Below are 24,499 nucleotides of genomic sequence, written 5' to 3'. Positions count from 1 at the left end.
CAAATTACCTTAAAAGGGAATTTCGCATACAAGATTGGCACAGTGGGTTACTGCGCCATCTATGTCTTGTGCATCGTATCCAAGTGGTCTATTTCACTTCAACGAATGACATATGAGATGGCACCAGAAGCATAAAAGCAAACTTTCTCAAAAGCGTTGATTATGTGAATATTTCCGTTAAAGATGGCATCAAGTCGTCAATTTTTACTGTCAAACTGTTGCTGAAGGATACGAGTTGGATCATACTCCTATCGCAACTTCATAAGCTTCGAGATTCACTATAAAAGGGAAGTGCAAAAACAAGAGTTGCATTTCTAATATATTTACTGTTTTTTTTATTACTTTTTCAAAACTGAAAAGCGGCGGTGCAAATGAGATTATGTGTTATAGACAGAACACAGAAATAGATATGACTTTGAACGACGACAGATCTGTGAGTGCAAAGAGAATAGAAATGTAAGAAAAAATCTACACTGCTCCTTTAATGGACGCAAGCAAATGAACAAAGAGTGGTCAGGTCGTTTGAAACGGTCGACTAGTGATTCGCTGGTAGGGCACGGCTCCAATGCAATATTCGCGATCCATCAACTTTATACCTAGGGTTGATGATATGAAGGTACTGTAATGTGTTGCTGTCAATGTGCTCCTGCTCTTTGGAAGAAAGATTCTACAAAGAGGTAACGGGCCGGCAGAATGATGCTTCACTTCGTGTGTCCTTAGCAAAATTTAGAAATCATGACGTGGATGCATAGTAGAAATACCCGAAGCACTGCCCTTGCAGGATTCTTGGGACAAGCCAGGCCTACCGTCAACCAATCAACCAGGCAACCAGGCAACCAACCGACTAATCAACAACCAACCAAATTTTTTGTTCCAACTAGAAGGAAACTCAACATAATCATCTGTTTGGGGTCAAACATATTTATTTTACGTGAACCCCCATCATTTATTGAAAGTCATTGATGTTGTCTGGGGAACAGAACCACTATTGAGACATAAGACATGCTTTTGCGTTATGAATTTACACTATACAATGTGTTGTGTTGCACCTTCTATCACTAAAAAGCAGCCCATTGGATCCGTCTCGCAAATGATGAAGGCTATGAGTGGTGTCACCTAATTTTACCGTGGTTTTTTCGGTGTTCGAATGAAGGGATCGGCAGCGGTTCATTTCACACCGAGCCCTACAGAGCCTGAGAAACGTCCATGATATGGATGCAGGCAACCTCCACTACAACGTTCTTTCACTGCGTCAGTAACATAATGGTATATAGGCGTACAGAGCCTTGAATATAAAGATGTCATAGCAGAGTCAACAGTACCGATGCAACAGAGCTTGGCAGAATGATCAAAAAGGGCGATGGAAATGTCATTGTCAATAGTTCGAAACCCCGCAGCATTGGATAATTGAACAACCGCCGTTGGAAAAATGCGTGTTTTTTTCTGCCCATCGATCGTTTATCGCCGTTACTCCCCGCCTCTCTGTTTTTTTACCCAGCCAACATGTCATTTCAATACTTACTACGCAGTCTCGGTAATTAATATTAGAAAATGCAAAGTGCGCGCTCATAAGGCTTACATTACACCTAGCCGGCACACGAGCTGTCCTGAAATCCGCGCATCCCACCACACCGTTCACTTGGCAGCCTGCCAGATCATTAGCTACCAGTACAAATACCATTAAGAAACCGTAAGTGAGGATGTTACGCAAACATACGCATGCCTGTATCATTGAGTCTCATTGTCGTTGAATCTGTAGGCCGACGGCGGTGTTGTTGACCAATATGGGAGGTCCCGAGACACTCGACGATGTCCATGACTTTTTGCACAATCTATTCAGCGATCGCGATATCATGCAACTTCCGTGGCAAAAACAATTAGCCAAAATCATTGCCAAAAGACGGTCTCCCAGCATTCGTGAACAGTATGCCGAAATTGGTGGTGGATCGCCTATTTTACGCTGGACTCGTGCCCAAGGTCAGGCCATGGAAAAACTCCTTGATGAAATCTCCCCTGAAACCGGTAATGCCACCTCGCAGCAATCTTTTTTTTTTTTTTTTTTTTTTTTTTTTTTTGGTGTCAAAACGGCAGGTATTCATTCCCTTTTTATTCTAGCGCCCCATAAACATTACATTGCTTTTCGATACGTGGAACCGTATACGGACACCGCCTTGCAACAGATGAAAGAAGATGGAGTCAAGCGAGCCGTTGTATTTACTCAGTATCCTCAGTACTCTTGCTCAACCACTGGCAGCAGCTTAAACGAATTGCAGCGTGGCATTGACCGCGCTGGATTGACAGATCAAATTCAATGGAGTATCATTGATCGTTGGCCTACCCATCCAGGATTCGTTGAAGTAAGTGTGCAACGGCAGGTATCATGCAAAAACTATGAATATTAAATGCGCGGACAGGCAATGGCGGTGAAGATCGAAAGAAAGCTCGCCGAGTACACAGCGGAGGAACGTCGAGATGCTATCATCTTATTTTCCGCGCATTCGCTTCCAATGCAGGTGGTGAATCGAGGCGATCCTTATCCTGCTGAGGTTGCCGCCAGTGTGCAGCGTGTGATGGAACGTTTAGGCAACCAGAATGCCTATCGATTGGTATGGCAATCGCAAGTCGGGCCCAAGGCTTGGCTTGGTCCTCAAACGTCCGATGCCCTTGAAGGATATGCCAAAGCCGGTAAGAAAAACATTGTTGTCGTTCCCATCGCTTTCACCAGCGACCACATTGAAACGTTGTATGAATTGGATCATGAATACGGAGCCGAAGCAAAAAAGGTACGTTATTCCTGCTCCGATCACACGGGGTCGATCGATTAAACATGAATGGCGGTCTCGTATAGGCGGGTGTTACGGGTTGGAAACGTGCCGAGGCATTGAACGACGATCCAGTATTTGTCAAAGCAATGGCTGATATCGTGAAAGAGCACCTTCAGAAAAACGAATCGGCTTCCAAACAGTGGTACTTGCGATGCCCTGGTTGCACCACTGACGCTTGTCAAACCACTCGCGATTTCTTTCCCTATAAGATTTTAGATAACAAAGCATAGAGCCATTAGAAAAAGCCCGCATTTACAACCAATCTCATCTCCACAATGGATATTCATCATTATCACTTGATTTAGTGGTCAACAGGCGATACTGTTATGATATGTTTACGTAAAGCGATAATTTTTAATGACATTTGAATACACAAAATTACAGATACACAGTAGAGAATACATATAGAGTAAGGGAATGTTTACAATGGTCAACAAGGGTAAATACAAAATAAAGATTTAGGTCGTGGAGTTGGGGAGGGGTAGGGGATGTTACTTCCACGTTCACTCGGCCTGCAAGGAACGTAGCAAATCTTCTGCTGTCACCTCTAGCAAATTACTAGAGGCCACCGACATGGGTCGATTCGGATCTTCAGACACTCTCATTTTGCGTTCTCTTCTTTTCCGTCGTTGTCTAGTCTTGGTTTCGATCTCACCGGATCTTAACATAGTCATCAAATCGTCCATGAGTCGACGATCATCACCACTTGCCGAAGATACTGGAAAACGACAATCATTAGCATGTGGGTGCAAGAATCTGCAAGCTGAAAAACCGAAAATAAAAACTTACAATGTAAGGCTCCGTTGGTGGCTGTCACGCGATGCTGGCTTTCAGTTTCCTTCTTTTCTTTCAACTTTTGACGTGCCTTGTCTTCTTCGGCCTTGCGTTTCGCTTCGCGTTCTTTACGCTGGGTGTACTTCTCCTCGGCCACAGAGGCCAACCGCCAACTGTCAACGAATTTCGCAAAAATTCCAAAGAAATCATCCGGTCGCATCGCTTTCGGATTTTCACCGTAGAATACCATGACATCTTTCCACCGACTGTCCATGTTTAAATACAACGTTTCCAGTGCCTCAAATCGATCTCGGGCCGCCTCGCGTAATTCTCGCATAATGGCTACAAATCTGTCGTCCTTCAAAAGATCATTGGTCTTATCCTTGTTGCTTTCTTTTAATCGAACTGACTCTTTGTCTTGCTCGTTCGTATCGATATCGGCATCACCATGCTGGCTGTCACCATCGCTACTGCCGCTTGTCTCAATGTCATGGTCTTCGTTGTCTTGGCGCCAAAGAGTTGATAGTTTTTCATCCAGCTGTTTCAGCCCTTGACGCATCTCGGTATATTGCTGTACAATATCATTGACACTTGCCATGACTACAAAAGTATTAATGTCATCAATCGATGTCATGGATGGCTTGTTTCAAGATATTTAGGTACTCACTGCGAGTAGCGTGTTTGACGTCCTTGAGATCATCCAGGAACGCTAAAAGATGGGGAAAATGACGTCGTATGATCCCCACAAGAATATGTAGCAAACTGAGCGACGAAGTGTGAGAGGCTTTTGTATCGGACAGCTAAATTCGATATCAAATGATTCTTGTTAATGAGTAAAAGTACTCTACTAGAAACTAAACAGCACCAGGCTGCGTACCTTGTTGATGCTAGCAATACGCATGCCGTAGGCTCCGCCATTCAGAGTTGAGGCATTCATGTAGTTACCCACGCTCAGGATCAGCTACACAAGAACTATTAGCCGTTATGCTACTTGTTCCTCTTTTGGAAAATGACTTACGTGTAAAAGTTCGTTGAAATTAGACGAGTGGCGAAGTGCATCCGATACATCTAGCACAGTCGACATATTCTATAGCCCGAATGGTTACCTCAAATTCTCCCTGACACTCCCCCCCCTTTTTCTTTTTGGTCTACATACATTGGTCAGATGATGGTATCGTTCCCAAAATTGAACTCGAAACAGCATGAATTTTAGCCGTTCTTGGCAATGAGGGATTTTGATCATCTATCATTTGTGAAAGGGAAATCCTATTTTAGAATATGCATCCATCTTTTAATCCATGATCTATACCCTACCTCAATCATAAATTGCTCAGGAAGAGCTAAAACTTTGCATTCTTCTTCGGAGGCCTTCATGTATTTGTCCATCGTTCTTAAATCGTCGTCATTATTGGGAAGATTTACTAGAAGATTGCTGAGGAAAGTCTCTGTGCATAATTGATCATCCACAGCCAGAATATGTTGAATCACTTCCTTGAAGGAAGCAAAATGTTTGATTTTGGGCAACACTGCAATATCTAGAAAGTACGTCTGTGAGTATAACGCGATAGACAAGTTGAAAATCCCGATGACACATACTTAAATTTCGTGTCTTGTCCTTGGACAAGAACCTGACAATGTTTTTCTCATCTTCAGATTTTGTCTTGATTCTGCGTTCAAAGAGTGTATTCACTTTGGCGGGGAACAGGGTCTCGATTTCACTAAAGATACCCATCTCGTCCAACCTGTTTTCCAGTTGATCTTCATTCACTTGTCCCGACTTCCAGATGGTGTGATCGACATTATGGGCTTCCAACTTTTGCCACTGAAGATTTTTCAGTTTGATATTGGGTTGGTGGTGAATTTCTTTTCGCGAGGGTGGAGCAATCACAGGTGATGCTAGCATTGGTTCATTTAGAGAAGATTTTTTGACCTCTTCATGATTGGTCGTAAGAACACCTGGCTTCACAGCTGTAGCTGTATGAATATCCGCTTTTATCGCAAAATAGTCCTTCATTTACTTACCGGGGCCTGGTGGAGGAGGCGGAGGCGGAGGTGGAGGTGGTGCAGTAGCGGATGACCCTAACATGTCTCGTTTAATATGACGTTTTAATACAATATTCTCATTGATACTGTAAAGATACCTGATGTAGACGGCAACATCGATGGCGGTGGCGGTGGCGGTGGTGGCGGTGGTGGTGGAGGAGGGGTTACGGCAGACGGTAGTGATTGTAAGGTGGATAAGGGCAAAGGAGGTGGCGGCGGAGGTGGCGGCGGAGGTGGGGGAGCAGTTGCAGGTACTGGTGCTGGTGAAGCAATATCTGCGGGAGAAGTCGTGGTCGACGCTCTTGTGCTTGTTTCATTGCTTTGATCATCCGTTGCGGTTTGAATCTTTAAATCTTTGCCGCCACGACCACGCAGGCTCCGTGGAAATTTGTCGCTCGAAGTGTTGCCAGACATAAAAGGATGATTGGCCATTTTTTCCTTGAGTTGGCGAGTCACTTTCCATGCGTTGCCTAGTACAATGCGTGGCGGTTGCGATGGGATGGGATTTGTCGCTTCAAGCTGATCAGTAAGTTCTCGAACGCGTTCCTGCAGCATGGCAATGGTTACTTTGGACGTTTTTAAAAGTGTTTTTAACTGCGAGTTTTCAAGATCCATGTGTAATCGATCTAGTATTTTCCAGATTAGATTATGGTTTGTTGGAATTGGGACAAGATCATGATAACCTACGGTGTCCTGCACGATTCATACTATGTGAACCGTGTTGACGGTCCTGTAGTTGTACTTCCAGCTCTTGTTTTTCTGTGATCAGTCTGGCTATGGTTTCTCTGCTTTTCGTGGCTTCGTCTTCCAGAACATGTAGACGATCCAAATCGCTAAATTTCTGAATCAGATTGCCCACCGAAACACCGAAGGTGGAAGTAAAATCTTCGGGCAAAGAACTGCATCGATCCATCACTGTATGCTCTACCAGCACACTCACCATGTGATAATAATGGACACTGGGAAATAAAAACTGTAAATCAATGAATGCCAGGTGAGGTAACTATTGTGAACTTACCGAGTTCCTGGATCGCCTTTGATTAAGAGCAAGCTTCGCAGTATGCCGAGTAGATAATCATGTGCGTCCGGTGTATCTTCCATAGTCTCCAGAATCCGGTCGAGAAGCTCCGAGGGATGGAAGATATCCGCATAAATCGATGCTTCATCTCCAAACAAATCCTCTGCATCGTTTTCGGCTGCGATTTTATAGGCGTCGATCTGGTAGTTGAGAAGATGGTAGTTGAGCGATTCAAATTTGGGGAGCACACGCGCTTGAAATCCAGAAGCGTTCAATTCGTTACGAAGATGAACACGATCATTGATGTCAGTGGTGTTCTTTAATAAAGTATTCACCAGAATCATGCTTGATAACTAAATAATAGCATCATGACTGAGTTTCATTGGTCCCATGGTAATTGTTTTGGTGTGACCTACTGCATATTCGTTGACATGTTTATCGAGGCCTGTTCGAATGCCGGATTGTTTAAGCTCTTGATGAGCACCGACCAGCGATCCCGCTTTCCCGCGACCAGCAATGGTGTGTTCCACCGTACTGAGCCAGGCGTCGAACCTTCCCAAATCATGACGATGATCTCGCAACAGATCGAACCCGCGCAAAACGTGAGCCAAACCGTCAGGATGACAATAGCTTAAGAAGGCGAGCAATTCACACACCAGTTTACGCGTTTGCCAATGAGCATTGGGTAAAGAGAAGACAATGGTATGGATGTAGTTGGGGTTGGTCACGGCTTCCTGCACTCCGTACTACATAGATGCATGAGAAACAAATGAAAAAATGCAACATGGCAATCGCCATGACCCGAGAGTCATATGACCCTTTTATTTTTTACCTTTGTGTTGACAAGCGTCTTGATGCACTTTACAATTTCAGCTTCCACTTCGATGTCGCTATCCGTCCTATAATCATTTCAAAGTCAATCAAACACCGTCATAGGGTGGTAGGTCGGGGGAACCAGTTGTACCTATCTTGCTTGCGATTCAAGTAGGCGAGACTGTTATTGAGCACATGGAATCCTTTGAGATCAATAAACCCGATGACCCAGCTAAATAAGACGCAAGAGCAAATGATTAAAGCTCCGAAATTCATGTAACGGATGGGGACGTAACCCAAGAAAACTTACTCCATGGTCCGTGTCCTTAGACTGACTTCCAAGCTGCTGGCGACGGCTGGAGTTACGGCGCGAAGGTTGGTTTCCATAAAGGTACGTATAAAATGACTGGCCGATAGTGTATCCGAAGCCTCTTCCCTTGAGGGCGATCCTTCGGTGGGCGTGCTTTTCGAAGTTTTGATCGAGTTGGGTCGGTCGCCGCCCGTCATCGAAAAAGTGCGTGAAGGTGTGGCACAGTAGATCGTATCACCTACCATATCTGTAGAGCCGGCCAATGACGGATTCGATGACGGCGTCGATCGAGAACCTGTTTCCATGGCGGGTTGTCCTGAAGCCAGTCTTTCCGCTTGACGATCTTGCTTAATCATCAACCTCTTCTTGTCCACATGCCAACTCGACATGGTTGCTTTCGCCTGAGGATCGTGAATCCCACGACGTTCCTATATCAGATAATGAAAAACAAAATGAATTCGACGATCGCAGGGTCAAGGTGTAGGTTTGGATCACAAACGAGCATTTGTTCAAACATGTCTGTAATTTCCGAATCGGCCAACTCATCGGTAGGATGGTGATCTTGTGCTACATCGCGACGATCATCGATCGATGGTCGCATGCGCAGAAGCGATCGCTTGGGGGTTAAGCGCGACACTCCAGTTTCTGCAAAGGGTTGGGAAACAATGAAATAAATAAAAAGAGTGAGAAGTGTTTTCCAAAGAGGACTAGCTTACTGCTGCGAACTGGTGAAGACTGTTTTCTAGAGACGGCGGTGCGAGGCGATAGTGGGTGGAAAGGGGTTGTGGTGGGGACATTTTTTAAAAAGGACGCATTTGAAGATAGGATGGATTGTTTGACTGACCTCTTCCTTCCCAGACGGTCAAGGAAGTCGGTCATGGTTGCGAATACAACAATTACAAGGAAGCGAACCAAACCGAAACTTGACGTGTCCCTGATTTTTTTTTTTTTTTTTTTGCGACTTTCAGTTTGGCCCAATGCGGAGAAGTCTGATTTCTTTTTTTGGCGCGCACTCAGATAACGACGGGGTTTTAATTCCGAGTGGTTACAGCGTATTCGAAAAACCACCATCGTTAAAAAGAAGTTGCTATTTCGGAATATTTTGTCTTACCTTTTGGGCGGCTCACGTGTATCTTACGGACACGACAATCCGGCACGACAGTCCGGCACTAAAACTCGCAAGGAGCACGTGACGTTCGCGACCTCCTTTTGAACTCCTTTTCTGCATCGATTTGATTGTTTGGTGTCTTCCTGCTCCCAACTGTTGCCAAAGCGCGTCCTCTGCTCAACAAATGAAGAACTGAGCACAGTAGCACTGACAAGTAGGCGATTGTAGATCTTTAAGCCTCTTGTTACTGGACTTTTCTTCTGTCGAGTTTGCAAAAGAAATCTACTCAAGATGTCTGCTCCAGATTTTGGGAGTTCCGGAAGTTGCACCAATAGCACTGCCGATATCCGGACAACAAACGCAAGCACATGCATGTCTGACGAAGGTCTCCATGAAAGCGACGCTGATTCTGCAGTTGGAGGCACAGATGTTGCTCCCAGCAAGCAGCAATCTGACCCGTGTTTTGTCCAAGCGAGTCCATTTTGTGACAAAACAATACGCCCGTTTCAATAAGGCACGATCACGTGTTTACCGGCACCATCATAAGGAATTCGAGGAGCGGAAAAAGAATGATCAAGGACGACAACGTATTTCCAGCGACGCGATATGGAAATCTAAAAAGCGTGAATATCCCAGTACGCCAATGGTCTTGGGACACGATTTTCAATACCATACGCGCGATTTGGTGGATCCCTTTGGACAGGCGATCCTATTTCCGGAGAACTACCCAACTGGAGGTGAAGTATGTATGCGCTTCATGCACTGAACGTTTTGCACGAAACCTGGACTCGTCCGCCATGTCAACCAAATGCACCTGATCCAGTATCACCGTCAACGCTTGACAATCACTGGATATTGGACGGCAACATTATTTCAAAGAAATTTCATGCATACCGACAAGCATGTCTCGAGAGATCAAAGAGTGCCAGCTTTACGGTGGAAGGTAACGTCAATGAACTATTGTCGATGTCAGGTGTACTTGTATTGCAAAAGCGATACAATTACCAAAGCATTCCTGTGGAGATCTTTCCACCCGATCTTTGCGATCGATGCATGCTCATGTCATCGATTCCTACAGTCGTCGCACGTTCAACACACGAGTTCTCCAGGTGGTGGCCATTATCCAAAAATACACGAATGATCAAATCGACGAAGAAACCGCAAAAATTGACTTGCTTGGCTGCGCTCGGACCGCCGAAACGGAAAGGGCAGTTGTTAATGCGGCTGCTGCATTGATACCCTATTTGTACGATTGCCAAGCGAAAACACTTTCGGAAGCGCACCTGGCAGCAAGTGACATTCATTGCTTTATCCATAGTCTCTTGTCATGGAAAATGCCACGGTAATCGCTCATTGTTCGAACACTGTGCCTGACGAACGACCTACTGCCAACCGTCCAGACTACGAAGTGGATATTTACACGCCAGGCTATACATACAATTATACGAACGTATATGGTGATATCAAGCCAACTTCGGACATATCGCCAACGTTGATTGTCAAGGACTTTTATCCTCGCCATTTTGACCAAAGATGCACTGGACACATTTCATCTGCGGCAGTCACTTGTTTCTCAGGCTATTGGGAAAGACCATCACGGACTCTTGACAAACTCCTCGGAGCCATCCGCATCCGTCACAGACCCCCGGCCTTCCCCGCGACTGACTCACGGAGTTCCTTCGTGCTGTGGGCAATCACCGGATCGACATCTCCCCACCTGCTCTTCCTCTATTCTGAGGATCTCATTGGGAGAACTCCGCAGTTCTCGTACTCATGACTTGCGACAGCAGCTATCACCTCACCGCGATGTATTCGCCAGCTTCTCTAAAGCTCGGGACTTACGGCGCCATCTTCAACGCCGTCTGTTCCCGCAACACTCACAAAGTCGCCCCGAGAACCCCCTCGTCCGCATGGCGCATATCTGGGAATACACTCCTCCATCGCACTACCTGGTATCGGGTCCTTCACGGCAAACTTCCATATCGCCAACTCTGCCTCTCGCACTTTGCTTCTTCGAGTTGCTCTTGCTGGTCGGCTATCTCTAGACCATTGATAATTTTTTTTTCTTTGACTCGAAGAAAACATCCTTCTGGCTCCTTGTGCTATCGGTGTTCTCCCTAACAGCTTCACTGAGTCTACAAGGCATCAGACAGCTACTCTTACACCTCAAGTTACCGCTTGCAACTATTCACTCCACAGTAGCACCTTCTTTGACTCTTCCTGCCGCAGTCATCTGGGTACTTTACTGTTCTGGCGCGCCCGCTGGGCCTTTGTTTACTCTTTTCATCCACAAGAATGGCGGTGTACCATTGGAATCAAATCTGGATCATCTTCGTTGTGATACCCTGAACACCGCTTAAATGGGAAGGAAATGACGCCGAAGAAACGATTCTTTGCATCGACCACCGGCTTGATGAAAGCGAATGGAATGATTTATTAAAGTACGATGTTGTATATGCGCCTCTGGACCAGTATAGAATCTCTTTGCCTACAAAATGGTATCGATGAAGCCGAAGCAGACAAACTCGACGTACAGTGGCTGAAAAAATTGTCCAAACCTACGCCCCGTTTTTTTACGTTTTTATTCATACCGCAGCTTTCGCTATATGTACCGTCTGAATTTTTTTTATATGAAAAGTACATTCTCTTCTCTACATTGTCACGAAGTGATCGCATTGCAATTCATCCCATTGCATCCACCATTTCAAGATGAGCGGTCGGTTTGAACAACTTTTTTTCAATAAATGCAAAATAAGAGAAAGCGTTTTTTTACCCGTTTTTCTTCCTTGCCGATATGAAAAACGCTTTTTCTTATTTTGCATTTATTGAAAAAAAGTTGTTCAAACCGACCGCTCATCTTGAAATGGTGGATGCAATGGGATGAATTGCAATGCGATCACTTCGTGACAATGTAGAGAAGAGAATGTACTTTTCAAAAAAAAAAAAATTCAGACGGTACATATAGCGAAAGCTGCGGTATGAATAAAAACGTAAAAAAACGGGGCGTAGGTTTGGACAATTTTTTCAGCCACTGTACTTTCGACGGTATGCAAGCAATCGCACAAACCGGTTTCCTAAAAATGGCGTCAAATATTACAAGAGAAGACGATATTCCAGGATAATTTGGAGCGTGCTCGCAGGTAATGTAGAAAATTCATCAGATAAGCCGTTTCTTCTTTTTCTGATTTTCATTCTTCATCAGATAGGTAGAAGACGGGTATTGAATATACTGAACGCCATTATAAAAAATATCATGTCACATGTCAAGGAACCGAGTCCCGTTTGTCGGTCGCCTATGCAAGAACCTTGTGACATACAAAATGTCACTCGACTGTTCGATTAATCGACAAAACCACTGTCATTGACATCGACATCGACAGCGAAACTGAATTGCACACCAACTCCGATTCCATTTTCATTACACGATACCTGCAGGACCGTTGTGGACGTGTGCGGTGGAGGTCACTGTTTATCGAAGGTAGATCGAAAGATCTGTTCAAAAAGTGCAGCAATTTCAGTCGCTTGAAATCAAGCTATTATTAGAGTGTAAGCAAAATGGCAGACAAAGCAGTATTACAGACAGCGCGTCTACATAATTACGAGCGAAGCATTTACGGCAAACATTGTGTACGACGAGGTGTTTGACCGCCAGAGTGTGGTTGATTAAAGGAATTTGTTGGAATAAACATTGTTTCTATTTTTTATGCTATGCCTTCATGCTGATTTTATATTTGTATTCTTAACATATTCGAATGTTCAATTACAGGTTTTTAACTTGACAGCTGACGGGGCATGGCGCGTTACTAAAAGCTAGCGGGCCATGGCTCATGTGTTGCAAAATTAGTAGCATCGTATTAGAGGATGTGACGGCTTTGAATTTATGCGCCTTAGTTCAGGCTGAACGATGCAAGATGGTCTTATCAGCAAGCAAGTAAGATCTATATTTTAGATCGTCGATTGTATGTTGGCAAAATCTATGTCTTGTCAATATTTTATGCTCTTTTTCCCGTTCGGCAATGGCGATGGATCCCTTTCAGAGGTGGTTTGCATAGAATACGGCTCACTTGTATCAAATTTCCACTTTTACAGCCAGATAACTCTAGATGGATCGAATGCACACATGTATCTTTTTGCCTTGTCTGCCAATCAATTTGGTAAAAAGCGTATTTAAAAAAAAATGCTCTTCGCTGATTGGCCTCAGAAGTTTCTGATGAAAAAGTACGCAGGAAAATAACTCCTACGAAAAATTTTGGGGTGGGATGTTGGGTGGAGGAGGCGACGGCATTCAGGTTGATACGCTCCCCTATTTTCTTTCTCCGAGACTCGTGACATGGACGACAGCACACATGACAGCACCACTCAAGCCTCACTAAGCACCACCGACTTGTCACAAACGCAATCTCAACCGAAAGATCTTTCATTTAACATATCACAAGATGATCGTCTGTTCGCACAAGCAGGCAAAGATCCTATTCGGTACGACCGTGACAATCCCGTCCTCATGATCACGCAAGCATGGATCGATGAACGAAACGCGCCCGAATTATTACCCTATAAACGTCACATTGTAGAAACGCTGATAGAATTATTAGAACAACAAGTGAGTTCCCAGTTACCAACAACCCCCCGCTGGATTCCCTTGGTGACTTATTGGTATAATTTGCTTTCGTTTTATGACAACCATAGACAGAAATGGTCATGGAGGACATGTCCTCCACGGTGGAAAACAAGTTCATCTCCATGGTATACCAAACAGAAATAGAACGCATCAAGTATCTCGTCAAAAGCTACTTAAGAACACGCTTACACAAGGTAATTTGGTGAAAAAGGAAGAGAAACTGCAGATACCAGAAAGAGTTTCTGACGCGACCGATCATTGAATCCAGATCGAAAAGTTCACCCTTCAGTTACTGCGGACCTCTGGATATGATTTAATCATGTCGCCTCAGGAGATCATTTACGCTCGTCGGTAAGTTCTTGTTCATCTTCCCCCCTGTGGCTTCCATGCTTAAATGGGAAAAAACCGAAAAAATAGATATCAGGAACTTCTTGAGGCACACAACCATGAATCGTTTCTTCATCTTTTGCCCCGATCACAACACCGTCAAGACGAATCCCACGGTGGTCTCAATATGGGTAAGCATTGACCGTAGTATGGAATACATATGGAGGGTTATGGAACTGACGGGTCATCGTTTTTAGTCACCACGGCCGATATGGAAGCACCGGTGTTTTGTCGGGTCATGGAAAACGTAGGTCAAGTCAGTCTCGGCGGTGAAAGCCAGTTACTGGAAAAGGGCGAAATATACATTGTCCGTTATTCAGACATCAAGCATCTGGTGCAAGACGGTCGTCTACAACTCATTTAGGTGAACAACCAGAATTGCAACGACGGAGAAAGCGTGTTGAGGGCAGGAAGGCACGCTTTAGGACGTGAGGGAAAAAGATCTGGATTCATCTTTTTACAATGTAAATAGTCTTTCACTGCAAACAATGAAATGACACCATGCAGAAAAAAGGAACCTCTTTTTTTTTTTTTAATCAGGGGGTTTTTCTTTTGCAGCGTACGTCAAAAACGACATGTCATATAAAACCGTTCTTCTGTTTTCTTTGCATATTTTCTTCCTCCTCTTGGTGTGTGTACTTTTATTCTTTTCTATCCATTGAATCCTTTTATTTGACTGAGAAATACATGGCGGTTGTCATCACCTCACTTATTGTTGCCCTTGCTGTGGGCTTCCCCCTTTTTATTTATCCGCGACTGCATGCCCTTTTCGCCGTATTTTCTCGGCTTCAATGTTTTCAGCAATGTGTATTCCGAAACACCCCGGAAATATCTGAACCTACATGGTTGCCTGTCGAAGGAGCATTACCTGACTGGCTCAACGGCATCTTGTACAGAATAGGTAAAGGAAACCCTTGAAGTAGTTGATGAGGGACTGCCAGACTAAATGAATGGTTTTTCTAAAAATCGTTGGTAATACAGGACCTGGAACATTTACCTTCGAATGCAAAAATGGCGCCTCAATTGCTATTCAACATGCTTTCGACGGACTACCGTTTATGCACCGATTCGAATTATCGGCTTCTCAGCAAAAAGTGCGCTACAATTCCCGCAACTTGGCGAGCCAGGTTGAAAAGGATATCATTGCGACAGGAGAAACTCAAGGCATCTTTTTTGGCCATATGCCGTTGTTCTCTGTGTGGCAGCACATCAAGACGCTGATCTACCGGTTCGATCGCATGGTCCTTCGACCTCCGAAATGGAGAGACATCTCACCGTCTTCCCAAATGGTCGGCGTCACCGCTACCCCCAACTACCCTTTGCCTCCCGGCGCCAACGGATCGGATGATGCACATGTCTTGGTATCTAAAACGGACGCCAATATGATGCAACACATACACTCGGATACCCTTGGTCAGTATGCCACAAAGTTTTCTTGTCTCACAAAATTACTCACACCTGTTTTTCCCCCTTTCAGAGCCTCAACAACTCTTTGACTACGGTGACTTTCACGACCAACTCCAAGGCAATCTATCAGCGGCCCATCATCAATATGATCCTGAAACCAATACCATTTACAACATTACTCTCGATCTGATGACTAGTGCCTTGACTGTTTTCAGCATTGATGGATCGGGTAAAACCACCGTATTGGCTAAAATCACGCATCGTCTCGACAAAAAGAAGAGTCGCATTCGGCCCGCCTACATCCATTCATTTTGGTTAACCAAGGAATTCATTATCATTCCCGAAGCCCCGCTCTACTATACCTATGCCGGCATTGGACTACTTGCGGGTGGTCCTGCTTTGTCCTGTTTCCATTGGGATCCACAGGCGCCGACGTATCTCCATGTGATTCGCCGCCGTTCCAATGTCTGCCACGTGGCCTCGATCGCGGTCGATCCTTTCTTCACTTTCCATGTCGGCAGCGCCTGGGACGAATGGAACGAGGATGAAAAGGACCACATCATCGAGTTGAACTGCTCCGCTTACAGCAACGGCGACATCCTGTATCAGGTTCACTCTTTTGGTAATCCCTTGCGTAGTGGCACCGATCCAGCCGTGTATCGCGCAAACTCGTTCCAGACTCCCGACCCATTAACAGGAGTGCCTTTACCACCTACGCGTCAATCCAGTTTCGGCGATTTTCGGCGCTATGTGATCCGGCTGAATAGCACAACATGCGAATCCGGTACCATTGTTGCCAATGTCGAGTTTCTTCGTTACCGTCAGGACCCGACGTTGTCTCCTCACCAATACATGTATGGTTGCCAGTTTGAGCGAGCCAGTATGAGTAATAGCGAACGATACAGTCTCATCAAGGTCGATATCCGCTCCGGCACCGTGACAGCCAAATACGATCACGACGGGTATCTGTGTTCGGAACCCATCTTTGCACCCAAACCTGGAGCCATCGAGGAAGACGATGGAGTCTTGTTAAGTTTTGTTAACCAATTCCGATCATTATCCTCCAGCCCCCAGCAAGATCGCTGCTTTCTCGTGGTGTTGGATGCCAAAACCTTGAAAGAAGTAGCACGATGCCATATCGGCTCCTTCACTGCCAATACCTTTCATGGATCCTTTGTCAACGAACGCTTTGAGAACGTCTCCATTAATTGAATGCTCCTTATTTTACATTTTAAAAAGTCTCTCCCATCCTCGAAACACCCCCCCCCCCAAAAAAAAAAAAAACTTGACCAGATCCTTATATGCTGCGAAACTTTTAATAACTGTCAAAGCAGCCAATTTTTATGGCAAACTTAATGTACGAGGTTTTGTTGGTAGTGGTGCACGGTGAAGGAATCGTGGCCGCTGTCATTTCACTATGTATCCAATTCTTCTTTGTTTACCCTGTTTATTGCCTCGTATGTAATATCCCATCTATAGCGAGCAAGCAATACTTTGAAAACCTCCCCTCATCTGTCAACTTGTCACCGATATCACACAGTGAAACGACAAGCAAGTTCAGGTGCGCTTCAAAAATTGAGTTGTCTATCGCAGTATCCGGCATATCGAAAAACATCCGCCTGTTATCGTTTGCGCTGAGGAGAAGGCCATGTAGTCAAGTTTAACTAGAAATATCTGGACAAGATAACCTGATATTCTATAAAATTGCCCTGCTGGTTCTATACCAACAATCGAGCGAAGAAGAAAAAGCTCAGTTTTTAACCGGAGACAGTTCACCAGCCCTGCACGTCAATCATCCAATGCTACAAGACAGCACAACTCACATGGTGAAACGTGTAGAACGATATCGTTGCTTGGTATCATAGTAAAAGGTCTGATCTTAATTGATCTCCAAGCCAACAATTGATAAATAAAAGAAGTGTATTTAAAAAAGAATATAGAGTGATCACAATCGAACCATGTTTGGGATAAAAAAAAAAAAAGAGATTAATATAAATTACATAGCATAGCGAAATCGTCCTTGTGAGAATAGAGCCAGACACATCGATGTTTGGCTTCGATCAATTTTTCAACCGCTTGTTTCGCTTTCAGCAGGGTATCTCGTTGGTTGATGGTGGCAAGATCCATGAGTTTCTTCAGTCCATCATCTTGCCAAAAGTTGTATTCGTTCATTTTCTTGATCAACTCCTTGGGTAGATCAAAAGCGATCACTTGCACTTCATCGCGCTTCAGACTGTCCATGATCGGCGTCAAATGATGAATAGCTATATCGAGAATTCATCAGCCCTTGGTTTCTTTCTTTCAATCCGCCGGGAATTTCCCACAATGTACCTTTATCAGTGAGCATCGATTTATGCTTGTGTTTCATTTTCATTCGCTCTTTGCCTCGAGCCTCGCTGTACACTACTTGCACATCAAAGTTACTCTTCTTCAACTCGGATCCCTCGCCCTTGGACACCTCATGCATCAGATAGTCATGTCTCGCTGATCGAGACAGTACGATATTAGTGAAGAGCCTATTTTTTTGGACGTGTTCAATTCAAGCGACTTACTTGCTTCCGAGGCTTCTTTGGTTTTAAGCTCATGTTTGTTACGAATTTTACTGGAATGGGAGTGATCGACGCGCATTTGTTCCCCAATTTCCGCCGTGAGCCAAATGCATAAATCAGCTTTACTGATTTCATGTTCCGTTTTGCGCAGCACATCCTTCACTTTGACGGTGGTCGAACTGTCCCCATTTTGTCCCGAAGACTTGCCTTCGGGATTCTTATACTTCACAATGACGATCCAGTTGATGCTCGCCTTTTTACAGTACGTGACAAGTTCTTCGGGCGTCAACGTGTTCCCGTCATTGTACTGGAAATCGGCTCGAATACCGTGGCTCCACAGCTCGCGAACAATCTCCAACCTTTCCTGTATCAATACTTTGCCGAAACTAGCCACATACACATCGCTCTAGAAAAGAGAGAAACATACACATACATGAGCAGACATGTCAAACATCCAATCTTTACGAATCGGAGTCATTCATTTTTTACCTTTTTGGGAGCCCACACGCCGAAACTGCGTAAACGTTCGTTCTTTGCTTTGACCAAATATTTGACTTGCTCCGATTGATGCATATCCAAATGTCGAATTAGCTTTTGTACCGCGATATTCACGCCCACCGCGCGAAGTTTACGATTTGCAGAAGCACTGGGATGAGCAAAATGCTGGATCAAAATATCATATCTAACAAGGGTGTATCCGTCAATGTTCACTGAGCGGTCAGGGCATCTGCTTAGCAAGCTTACCGTCCACCAACCGCGAGCACGTCTTTCTTTTTTGAATCAATCGTATCGGCCACCGTCTCAAACACCATACCATTTTTATAAAAGTGGTTGTTATACCTACATCATCCAGTTGAGTCCAGCATGTCCCCGGTATGGGTTTGCGATTACATTGGCAGTACTTACACTAAGAGAGGATGGAAAAGCACCTTGTGGTGCACCCCGATCCTTCGACACATAGTGAACAGAAGTCGAAGGTCGTGCACATATTCTCGGAAACGGGACTTATGCGGTCCCACCAGGAGATTTTCCACCTTTTTGCTCACCACTTCCAGTTCCCCTAAAGTTCAACCGAGTCAAAATTCAAACTCTTTCCGTTTCTCACACTTATTTTTCTCGGGGCTTTGCCATACCTTGAATGTTGAAAATGGACAATTCATCCAGGACACTTCGTTGGAGATGGAATTTGAGTTTGAGCACATTGCGGACTGTGCTGAAAGAGGTCCCACGGCCAAGACTGGACAGCGCGACGAGAACGCCTTTTCGGTAATCGGTCGGTACACGGCAGTTATCCAGAATTAAATCAGTGATACCGGCATGATTGATGATAAAGTGAAATCCGCCCTTGCGATAAGGCGGTAGTTCCTCTAATACTTCCTCTACCACCTTAATCACTTCCGCATCAGGAACCATCGGTGTCGTATCTCGGTGCACAATGTCAAAATCAGCCTCCAGCACCGTTTCAGGTTGTCCTCCACTTGGATTTTCACTAGCAACATTCATTCAGCCATTTTCATCCATTGATGCCATAGGCGGGTCTGCTTACCGATACACTTTCTCGAAGGTGAATCGCTTCAGTTCAGGAAACCCTTTCTTTCGAGAGATGTAACGTGCAAAGGGCACGGTTTGATCAAATGGCAACTGATTCAGAGAGCCGTGAGAATCCATCAGATACACTGGATTCTTCCAGTTCCATTCATAAAGATCGTTTTTCGGAATCAGTAAAGGAACCGAAACATTGATAGCTCCATGGCGTCGGAACACTTTCGCCATGTGTTCCTGGATCCGATCGTGAAAGATGTGGTTGAACGGATCAAAAGGCATTTCCACTTGCTGTGTTTATAAACAAAAAGTATCTGGTTATTTGAAAGAACTTTAAACAAAATCAGGAATCAAACTTACAGTCTGATAGTCATATGTAAAATCTTTGTGACGATCCGAGGATTGCGAAAACATGGCCGACATCAGTTTGTTGTAGTAAGGCGTATTCGGATTGGCTGGAGAATGACAATGAGATTCTTGCTCATCTTTCTTTTTCTATACAAAATCATGCACTCCCGTAAAGACAGTGACTCACCTATAGTTCGAACACATTCTTTGATATACTCATCTTCCTATAGGCAAAATAATTTTAGTATTTCAGGTCCTTTCCGCCTTCTCCTCCTCATCTTCTTTTTGATCAACGTACCAATTTTGGAGGCAGCAGGTCACTTCTCAACAATTCAAAACTGTTGGGCCGGTCCTTCGGTTGCGGTGAGAGAAGCATGAGGATAATCTTCTTCTGATTGACATATTCCTTTGGAAAATCGTCTGGGAATTTCCCATTGCGTAGTTCGGTCAGAATAATCGCTCGTTGCATGCCGGTCTGAAACTTGTAGCACATTTCGAAAAACATAACACCGAGAGAGAACATGTCCACCTTCTGATTGTACCGCATCCCAGAGGTTGCGCCAGTGGTGGGATCGGGAAGTACCTCGGGCGAAACATAAAACGTCGTACCTACACCCGTCGTCATACTTTCGTCGGCTGTAAAGTTGATACTGGTTGCTGAATATCCATTGAAGCTGTTGACGCCACTCTCCGGCGCTGAGCCCGCGTATTGCAGACGACCGACCGTCGACGTCTTTGTAAACGCATTCACAGCATCCACCAGAGTCTGATTGGTCGTCGCCAAACCAAAGTCACCAATTTTCACATCATTGTTGGAATCCAAAAAGATATTGGACGGTTTCAGATCACGATGAATCATGCCTTGGGAATGGATATGCACCAAGCCTTCCAGGACTTGACGGAACAAACGCCACGCTTCGTCTTCATTGATGCCTTCATCAATAACATCCCGCAACGTCTTCTTTTCGCAGTATTCCATCTGGATGTACAATACCCGCGTACGATGCTGCGACCGCCTTTCACTTGCGCTACTCTTGTCTTCATGATGTTGCTTTTTCATCTTGGCCAGCACCTTGCGCGCAAGTTTCTGTTTCTTGGTCGCGTCCGTAGAATCGCTCGCGGTATCATCTTGGACGAATGAAATGAAGTCTTCAGAGGAGGCCACCGTTTCGGTGTCAAAGCAACTGTCTGAATCTTCCGTCGAAGCGACATCGTCGTCCTCATCGAAACGCACCGCAGAGTAACTGTGACTCTTGGAATGATTCATGGAAAGAAAATCAAATCGCTTCTGAAGCACGCTCACATCTTCGTCTTCCTCGTCATAATCGGACTCGGATTCGTCTTCGCTGTAGTCATCATCGTCGCTGTCTTTCCAACCGGTCCCATCTTCATCTACACAGCACGTTCAAAAATCATTGTTCCCAATAATCACAAATCCCCAAGACCCATTCTGGCATACCTTCGAACCAGGTTGTATAATAGCGTACGACATATTGATGATGCAAGCTTGACAGTGTCTGCACCTCCCTTAGAATTTTGCGGATATCTTCACTGTCCCTAGGATCCAGTCGAATTTTCTTGATGGCATATAATCTATTCTCCATGTGAGTAACTCCCTAAGCGCCTTTTGAACACGCAAGAGGGACACCTTACCTGCCATCGAGCTTATTTCGAGCTTTCACGACTTCGCCAAACCCTCCTTTTCCGAGAAATTCAATTTCTTCAAAATCGGCCTTGTAACGCGATGTGCCACTGCCAACGGAAGCCATAGCCATTGATGACATGTTGGCGGTCGGTGTATAGGTGGGTCGAGTAAAATCGTTGGGAGGCGCCATGGATGGCTCAAACCCAAAATGGCTAGTGGGACCTAGGGTCGGTGCTTCTTTAGGTTGAACAGCCGGAGCCACTGCGATATGTGTGTAAATGAAAACTTTTGCATTTGATTTAGGGATAGTCCCAGTGAGAGAGCCCTTACCACTGTCAGTAAATATTGGCGGGTTGGCATCGGCTATGAGTGATCCGCCTTCGCTGGAAAAGAAGGGGTCATTCAAAAGGTCAATAGCTGTCAACCGCTTTTTAGGATCGTTTTCCAACATCTTTTGCGCAAATTCTCGAGCTTGAGCGGGAAATTCACCCGAGACTATCAAAGGCATTTCCCTCATATTAATCACGTGTCTCAAGAAACGATAAACCCTATTTGTATTAAACATACCCGATCGCAGAAAGGCGGCAAAATCACCAAATTCGCGGGTCACATCGACACCCCACAGCATTTCGAGGAATATGATGCCTAGACACCAAATATCGTTTTTACGACCATAGACGCCTGGTCGATCTCTTACTTCGGGAGAAATCCAGGCCGCCAAAGGTTCATTGGACATGCCACGGTCATTTTCCACTAATGGATTGGATTTGTGTAAATCTGTCCAATAAAAATTTTGTTTCACGTGAGTAACACAAAACAGATAACCTCCTGAAGATCCTTCTAATGCAAGATCAGCTTACCATGCAGCCGCTTCGCATAACTGACGTCGGCCAGTTTCAAAATCTGATCGTTTGTACAGAAAACACTCTTGGAACGAATGTCTAAAACGTTTACTCGGTTAAATTTCGGATCTACGAAAAAATTGGGATGGCATGTCTAGCCAGTTACCTTTGCATACAAAACCATTCAAATGGATATGGTTGACTGCCCACAACAGTTGTTTCATGTATTTCCGCACAATGGCCAAACGTAAACCGCCTCCACATTTTCGGATCAGGTCATACAGACTGCCTCCTTGCTCGTAATCCATGAGAACATATAATGCCCACGAACTGCGATCGGATTCACTGCGTTCCAGTCTTGCATTATAAATACACGAAATATTGGGATGCTGCAAGGAGCGTAAACGGTCCAGTTCTCGTTCTATTTCCTGCAACTAATGGAAGAATCACTAGATCAGTGGCTAGAGCGTCAGTGATCAGAACAATGGAATTCCTCACCTTTCTTTTGCCAGCTTGTGTCACATAATATTCTCCACTGACATCGATGCGTTTCAATGCCAATAAGCATGGGAAGTCAGCCCCGTCACCGTCATCCACAGGTCCATTGTCACTGATCACTTTGTAACCGATCGGTTGCGCCGAGTAAACCTCGCCAATGGTTCCTTTACCAACACACGGTCCCAGGGCCACGGCGTGAAAGCAAACTCTCTGAAAAAGGCATTGGTCATTTTTCATGCTAATCCGAACGTATTACGGTGACGCTGTCTCACCTTGGGGAACGTGGTTGCAAAATTCTCTTCAATGGGAATCGTCATTGGATTATCAAATAGGACGGTTTTGATTTCGCTGCTGACAACATCACGCACTTTGCTATCTTCCGTATCTTCCTCTATACCGAAATGGGAGTGAAAATCATCGTCGACAATCGGTTCGCCAAATTCATGACGATGCTGACGCGCCACTCGGGCATGTTCCCTTTTGCGTTCCAACTCTTCCTGGATTTTCGCATTCATCATTTCCGATTGAACGCGCAATTCCGCCTCTTCCTGTTCCGCTCGATCCCTTTGCTCTTGCAATTCTCGTTCTTTTTCCACCTGTGAGCAGCAACCGGCCTTAGATTAACCCGATTGTTGGAGAGGGTGTAATTTGCTTACCTTGAGATCATTTTCCATGCGTTTCACCATCTGTTCGTGCAAGGTAAGTTTACTGCCTTCTGGAGGTGGCGAGTTGTAATTGGCGAGAAAAGTGCGCACATGATCGGCGATATCATACATCATCTCGCGCCCCGTCATTTCGCGAGCAGCACTAAGCATGGATTCGTTCAATTGTTGGATCGTTTTCGGAAACAAACCAACCGGGTTGATCAAATGCATCTCTGGTGGTTTATTGGGATATGTTTTCGGAAACCTGGAAAGAAAAACAAAAGATACACGATGATCTGAGATTTCGTCCATCATGGCCAAGCTGTTGCAGAAGGGCATTTTACCTGACTTTGAGATCTATTTTGACGTAAGCTTCCGATGCATCAACACCCAAAGGATAAAGGTGCAGCAGGAATTCAGGAGCTGTTTGCGAAACCTAGCCATCGTTAAAAAGGATTCCATGAATGAGCGCTCACGGACCGTAAAGATTGCGTTTCCAGTGAATAAAGTGTACCTTCCATGCTGTCTTGTTGATCACTTCTTCATAATCGTCCATAAAGATGGCTTTGAGCGCTTCTATTTCATTTTGCTGTATTTCTTTGATTTCGTCGAGATCCATGATTCAGCAACAGAGATGAAGGGTATTGTCGGATATATATGAGGCAATACGTAAGTAAAGTGGAGTTGGTCTATGAGTGAAACGACGTATGCGTGATTGTGCGTTTGTGTGTATGCTGCTGTAAGCGACAATGGTTTTAAGGGTAATTAATATGCGATGTCGGGATAAACAAAGTAGGTTGTCAATGCGTGGTAGCTTCTCTCATAAAAGTCGAGAAGTAATCACTTCATTTCTTGTGGAATCACGCCACAGTGGAAAACGCATTCAAAGGGTACAAAAACAAGGGTCCCTTTGTAATTTCACTGCTGGGAGATTATTCCGAAAGTGGGCAAAGGGCGGACATGCAATTCCCAGGAAATTTCAGCATGCACTGCTTTGACGGGAACCGATCACACCATTGTTTGCACAATAGCATCATTTTTTCTTGGTGTTAACAAAGCAATCAGCTTAATAGAATTTTATTACGTCTTTATATATCATTTAATGCGCACTATAACCGCAGCAGGAAT

The 24,499-nt window shown here is 44.8% G+C and overlaps 6 protein-coding genes across 6 annotated transcripts; 4 read left to right on the top strand and 2 right to left on the bottom strand.

Moving 5' to 3' along the window:
• Positions 1–1,455: 1,455 nt before the first annotated feature.
• Positions 1,456–3,217, top strand: BYT42DRAFT_555039 (ferrochelatase). Its single transcript, XM_051566630.1, has 6 exons — positions 1,456–1,534; positions 1,591–1,690; positions 1,760–2,022; positions 2,116–2,357; positions 2,415–2,783; positions 2,849–3,217. The coding sequence occupies exons 1-6, from the start codon at positions 1,504–1,506 to the stop codon at positions 3,053–3,055; spliced, it is 1,212 nt and encodes a 403-aa protein (XP_051426908.1). The 5' UTR covers positions 1,456–1,503; the 3' UTR covers positions 3,056–3,217.
• BYT42DRAFT_555035 (uncharacterized protein) lies at positions 3,218–8,762 on the bottom strand. Its single transcript, XM_051566629.1, has 17 exons — positions 8,500–8,762; positions 8,283–8,428; positions 7,784–8,211; positions 7,625–7,705; positions 7,493–7,559; positions 7,077–7,406; positions 6,661–7,013; positions 6,330–6,601; positions 5,741–6,268; positions 5,622–5,678; positions 5,196–5,567; positions 4,914–5,134; positions 4,756–4,842; positions 4,618–4,686; positions 4,477–4,560; positions 4,267–4,399; positions 3,218–4,199 (listed from the first exon to the last, which is right to left on the bottom strand). The coding sequence occupies exons 1-17, from the start codon at positions 8,660–8,662 to the stop codon at positions 3,499–3,501; spliced, it is 4,092 nt and encodes a 1,363-aa protein (XP_051426907.1). The 5' UTR covers positions 8,663–8,762; the 3' UTR covers positions 3,218–3,498.
• Positions 8,763–9,520: 758 nt separating this feature from the next.
• On the top strand, positions 9,521–10,477 carry BYT42DRAFT_628147 (uncharacterized protein). The gene has a single exon (XM_051572422.1). The coding sequence runs from the start codon at positions 9,636–9,638 to the stop codon at positions 10,125–10,127; it is 492 nt and encodes a 163-aa protein (XP_051426906.1). The 5' UTR covers positions 9,521–9,635; the 3' UTR covers positions 10,128–10,477.
• A 2,744-nt stretch (positions 10,478–13,221) lies between these two features.
• On the top strand, positions 13,222–14,260 carry BYT42DRAFT_542599 (uncharacterized protein; the record flags this gene model as incomplete). Its single annotated transcript, XM_051565624.1, has 5 exons — positions 13,222–13,491; positions 13,578–13,703; positions 13,778–13,860; positions 13,927–14,027; positions 14,094–14,260. The coding sequence occupies 5 exons, from the start codon at positions 13,222–13,224 to the stop codon at positions 14,258–14,260; spliced, it is 747 nt and encodes a 248-aa protein (XP_051426905.1).
• A 90-nt stretch (positions 14,261–14,350) lies between these two features.
• Positions 14,351–16,633, top strand: BYT42DRAFT_176268 (carotenoid oxygenase). The gene is made up of 2 exons (XM_051562392.1): positions 14,351–15,309; positions 15,374–16,633. Exons 1-2 carry the CDS (start codon positions 14,847–14,849, stop codon positions 16,513–16,515), a joined length of 1,605 nt encoding a protein of 534 aa, XP_051426904.1. The 5' UTR covers positions 14,351–14,846; the 3' UTR covers positions 16,516–16,633.
• A 550-nt stretch (positions 16,634–17,183) lies between these two features.
• Positions 17,184–24,318, bottom strand: BYT42DRAFT_176247 (kinase-like domain-containing protein). Its single transcript, XM_051562391.1, has 22 exons — positions 23,886–24,318; positions 23,716–23,807; positions 23,384–23,636; positions 23,000–23,323; positions 22,728–22,937; positions 22,396–22,663; positions 22,248–22,328; positions 21,955–22,164; positions 21,718–21,882; positions 21,396–21,648; positions 21,202–21,335; positions 20,041–21,134; positions 19,930–19,966; positions 19,755–19,849; positions 19,399–19,685; positions 18,986–19,341; positions 18,759–18,912; positions 18,597–18,692; positions 18,342–18,534; positions 17,856–18,258; positions 17,635–17,787; positions 17,184–17,567 (listed from the first exon to the last, which is right to left on the bottom strand). Exons 1-22 carry the CDS (start codon positions 23,988–23,990, stop codon positions 17,290–17,292), a joined length of 5,241 nt encoding a protein of 1,746 aa, XP_051426903.1. The 5' UTR covers positions 23,991–24,318; the 3' UTR covers positions 17,184–17,289.
• Positions 24,319–24,499: the final 181 nt, after the last annotated feature.

The sequence above is a fragment of the Radiomyces spectabilis genome (assembly GCF_025331425.1).
Source record: "Radiomyces spectabilis strain NRRL 2753 chromosome Unknown BYT42scaffold_2, whole genome shotgun sequence".
In the NCBI taxonomy this organism is placed as follows: domain Eukaryota; kingdom Fungi; phylum Mucoromycota; class Mucoromycetes; order Mucorales; family Radiomycetaceae; genus Radiomyces; species Radiomyces spectabilis.
Note: the sequence above shows the minus strand (reverse complement) of the source record. Positions and strands in the feature narration are given on the sequence as shown.

Coding starts and splice junctions, on each gene's coding strand:
- BYT42DRAFT_176268 (XM_051562392.1), top strand. CDS start 14,847: ATGGTTTTTCTAAAAATCGTTGGTAATACAGGACCTGGAACATTTACC. Junction 15,310..15,373: donor CATACACTCGGATACCCTTG/GTCAGTATGCCA, acceptor TCCCCCTTTCAG/AGCCTCAACAACTCTTTGAC.
- BYT42DRAFT_555035 (XM_051566629.1), bottom strand. CDS start 8,662: ATGACCGACTTCCTTGACCGTCTGGGAAGGAAGAGGTCAGTCAAACAA. Junction 6,602..6,660: donor AAAGGCGATCCAGGAACTCG/GTAAGTTCACAA, acceptor TTTATTTCCCAG/TGTCCATTATTATCACATGG. Junction 4,561..4,617: donor ATTTCAACGAACTTTTACAC/GTAAGTCATTTT, acceptor GTTCTTGTGTAG/CTGATCCTGAGCGTGGGTAA.
- BYT42DRAFT_555039 (XM_051566630.1), top strand. CDS start 1,504: ATGTCATTTCAATACTTACTACGCAGTCTCG. Junction 2,023..2,115: donor TGAAATCTCCCCTGAAACCG/GTAATGCCACCT, acceptor TTTTTATTCTAG/CGCCCCATAAACATTACATT. Junction 2,358..2,414: donor CCCATCCAGGATTCGTTGAA/GTAAGTGTGCAA, acceptor ATGCGCGGACAG/GCAATGGCGGTGAAGATCGA.
- BYT42DRAFT_628147 (XM_051572422.1), top strand. CDS start 9,636: ATGTATGCGCTTCATGCACTGAACGTTTTGCACGAAACCTGGACTCGT.
- BYT42DRAFT_176247 (XM_051562391.1), bottom strand. CDS start 23,990: ATGGATCTCGACGAAATCAAAGAAATACAGCAAAATGAAATAGAAGCG. Junction 19,850..19,929: donor AGAATGTGTTCGAACTATAG/GTGAGTCACTGT, acceptor GTCATTCTCCAG/CCAATCCGAATACGCCTTAC. Junction 18,535..18,596: donor GTGCTCGCGGTTGGTGGACG/GTAAGCTTGCTA, acceptor CACCCTTGTTAG/ATATGATATTTTGATCCAGC.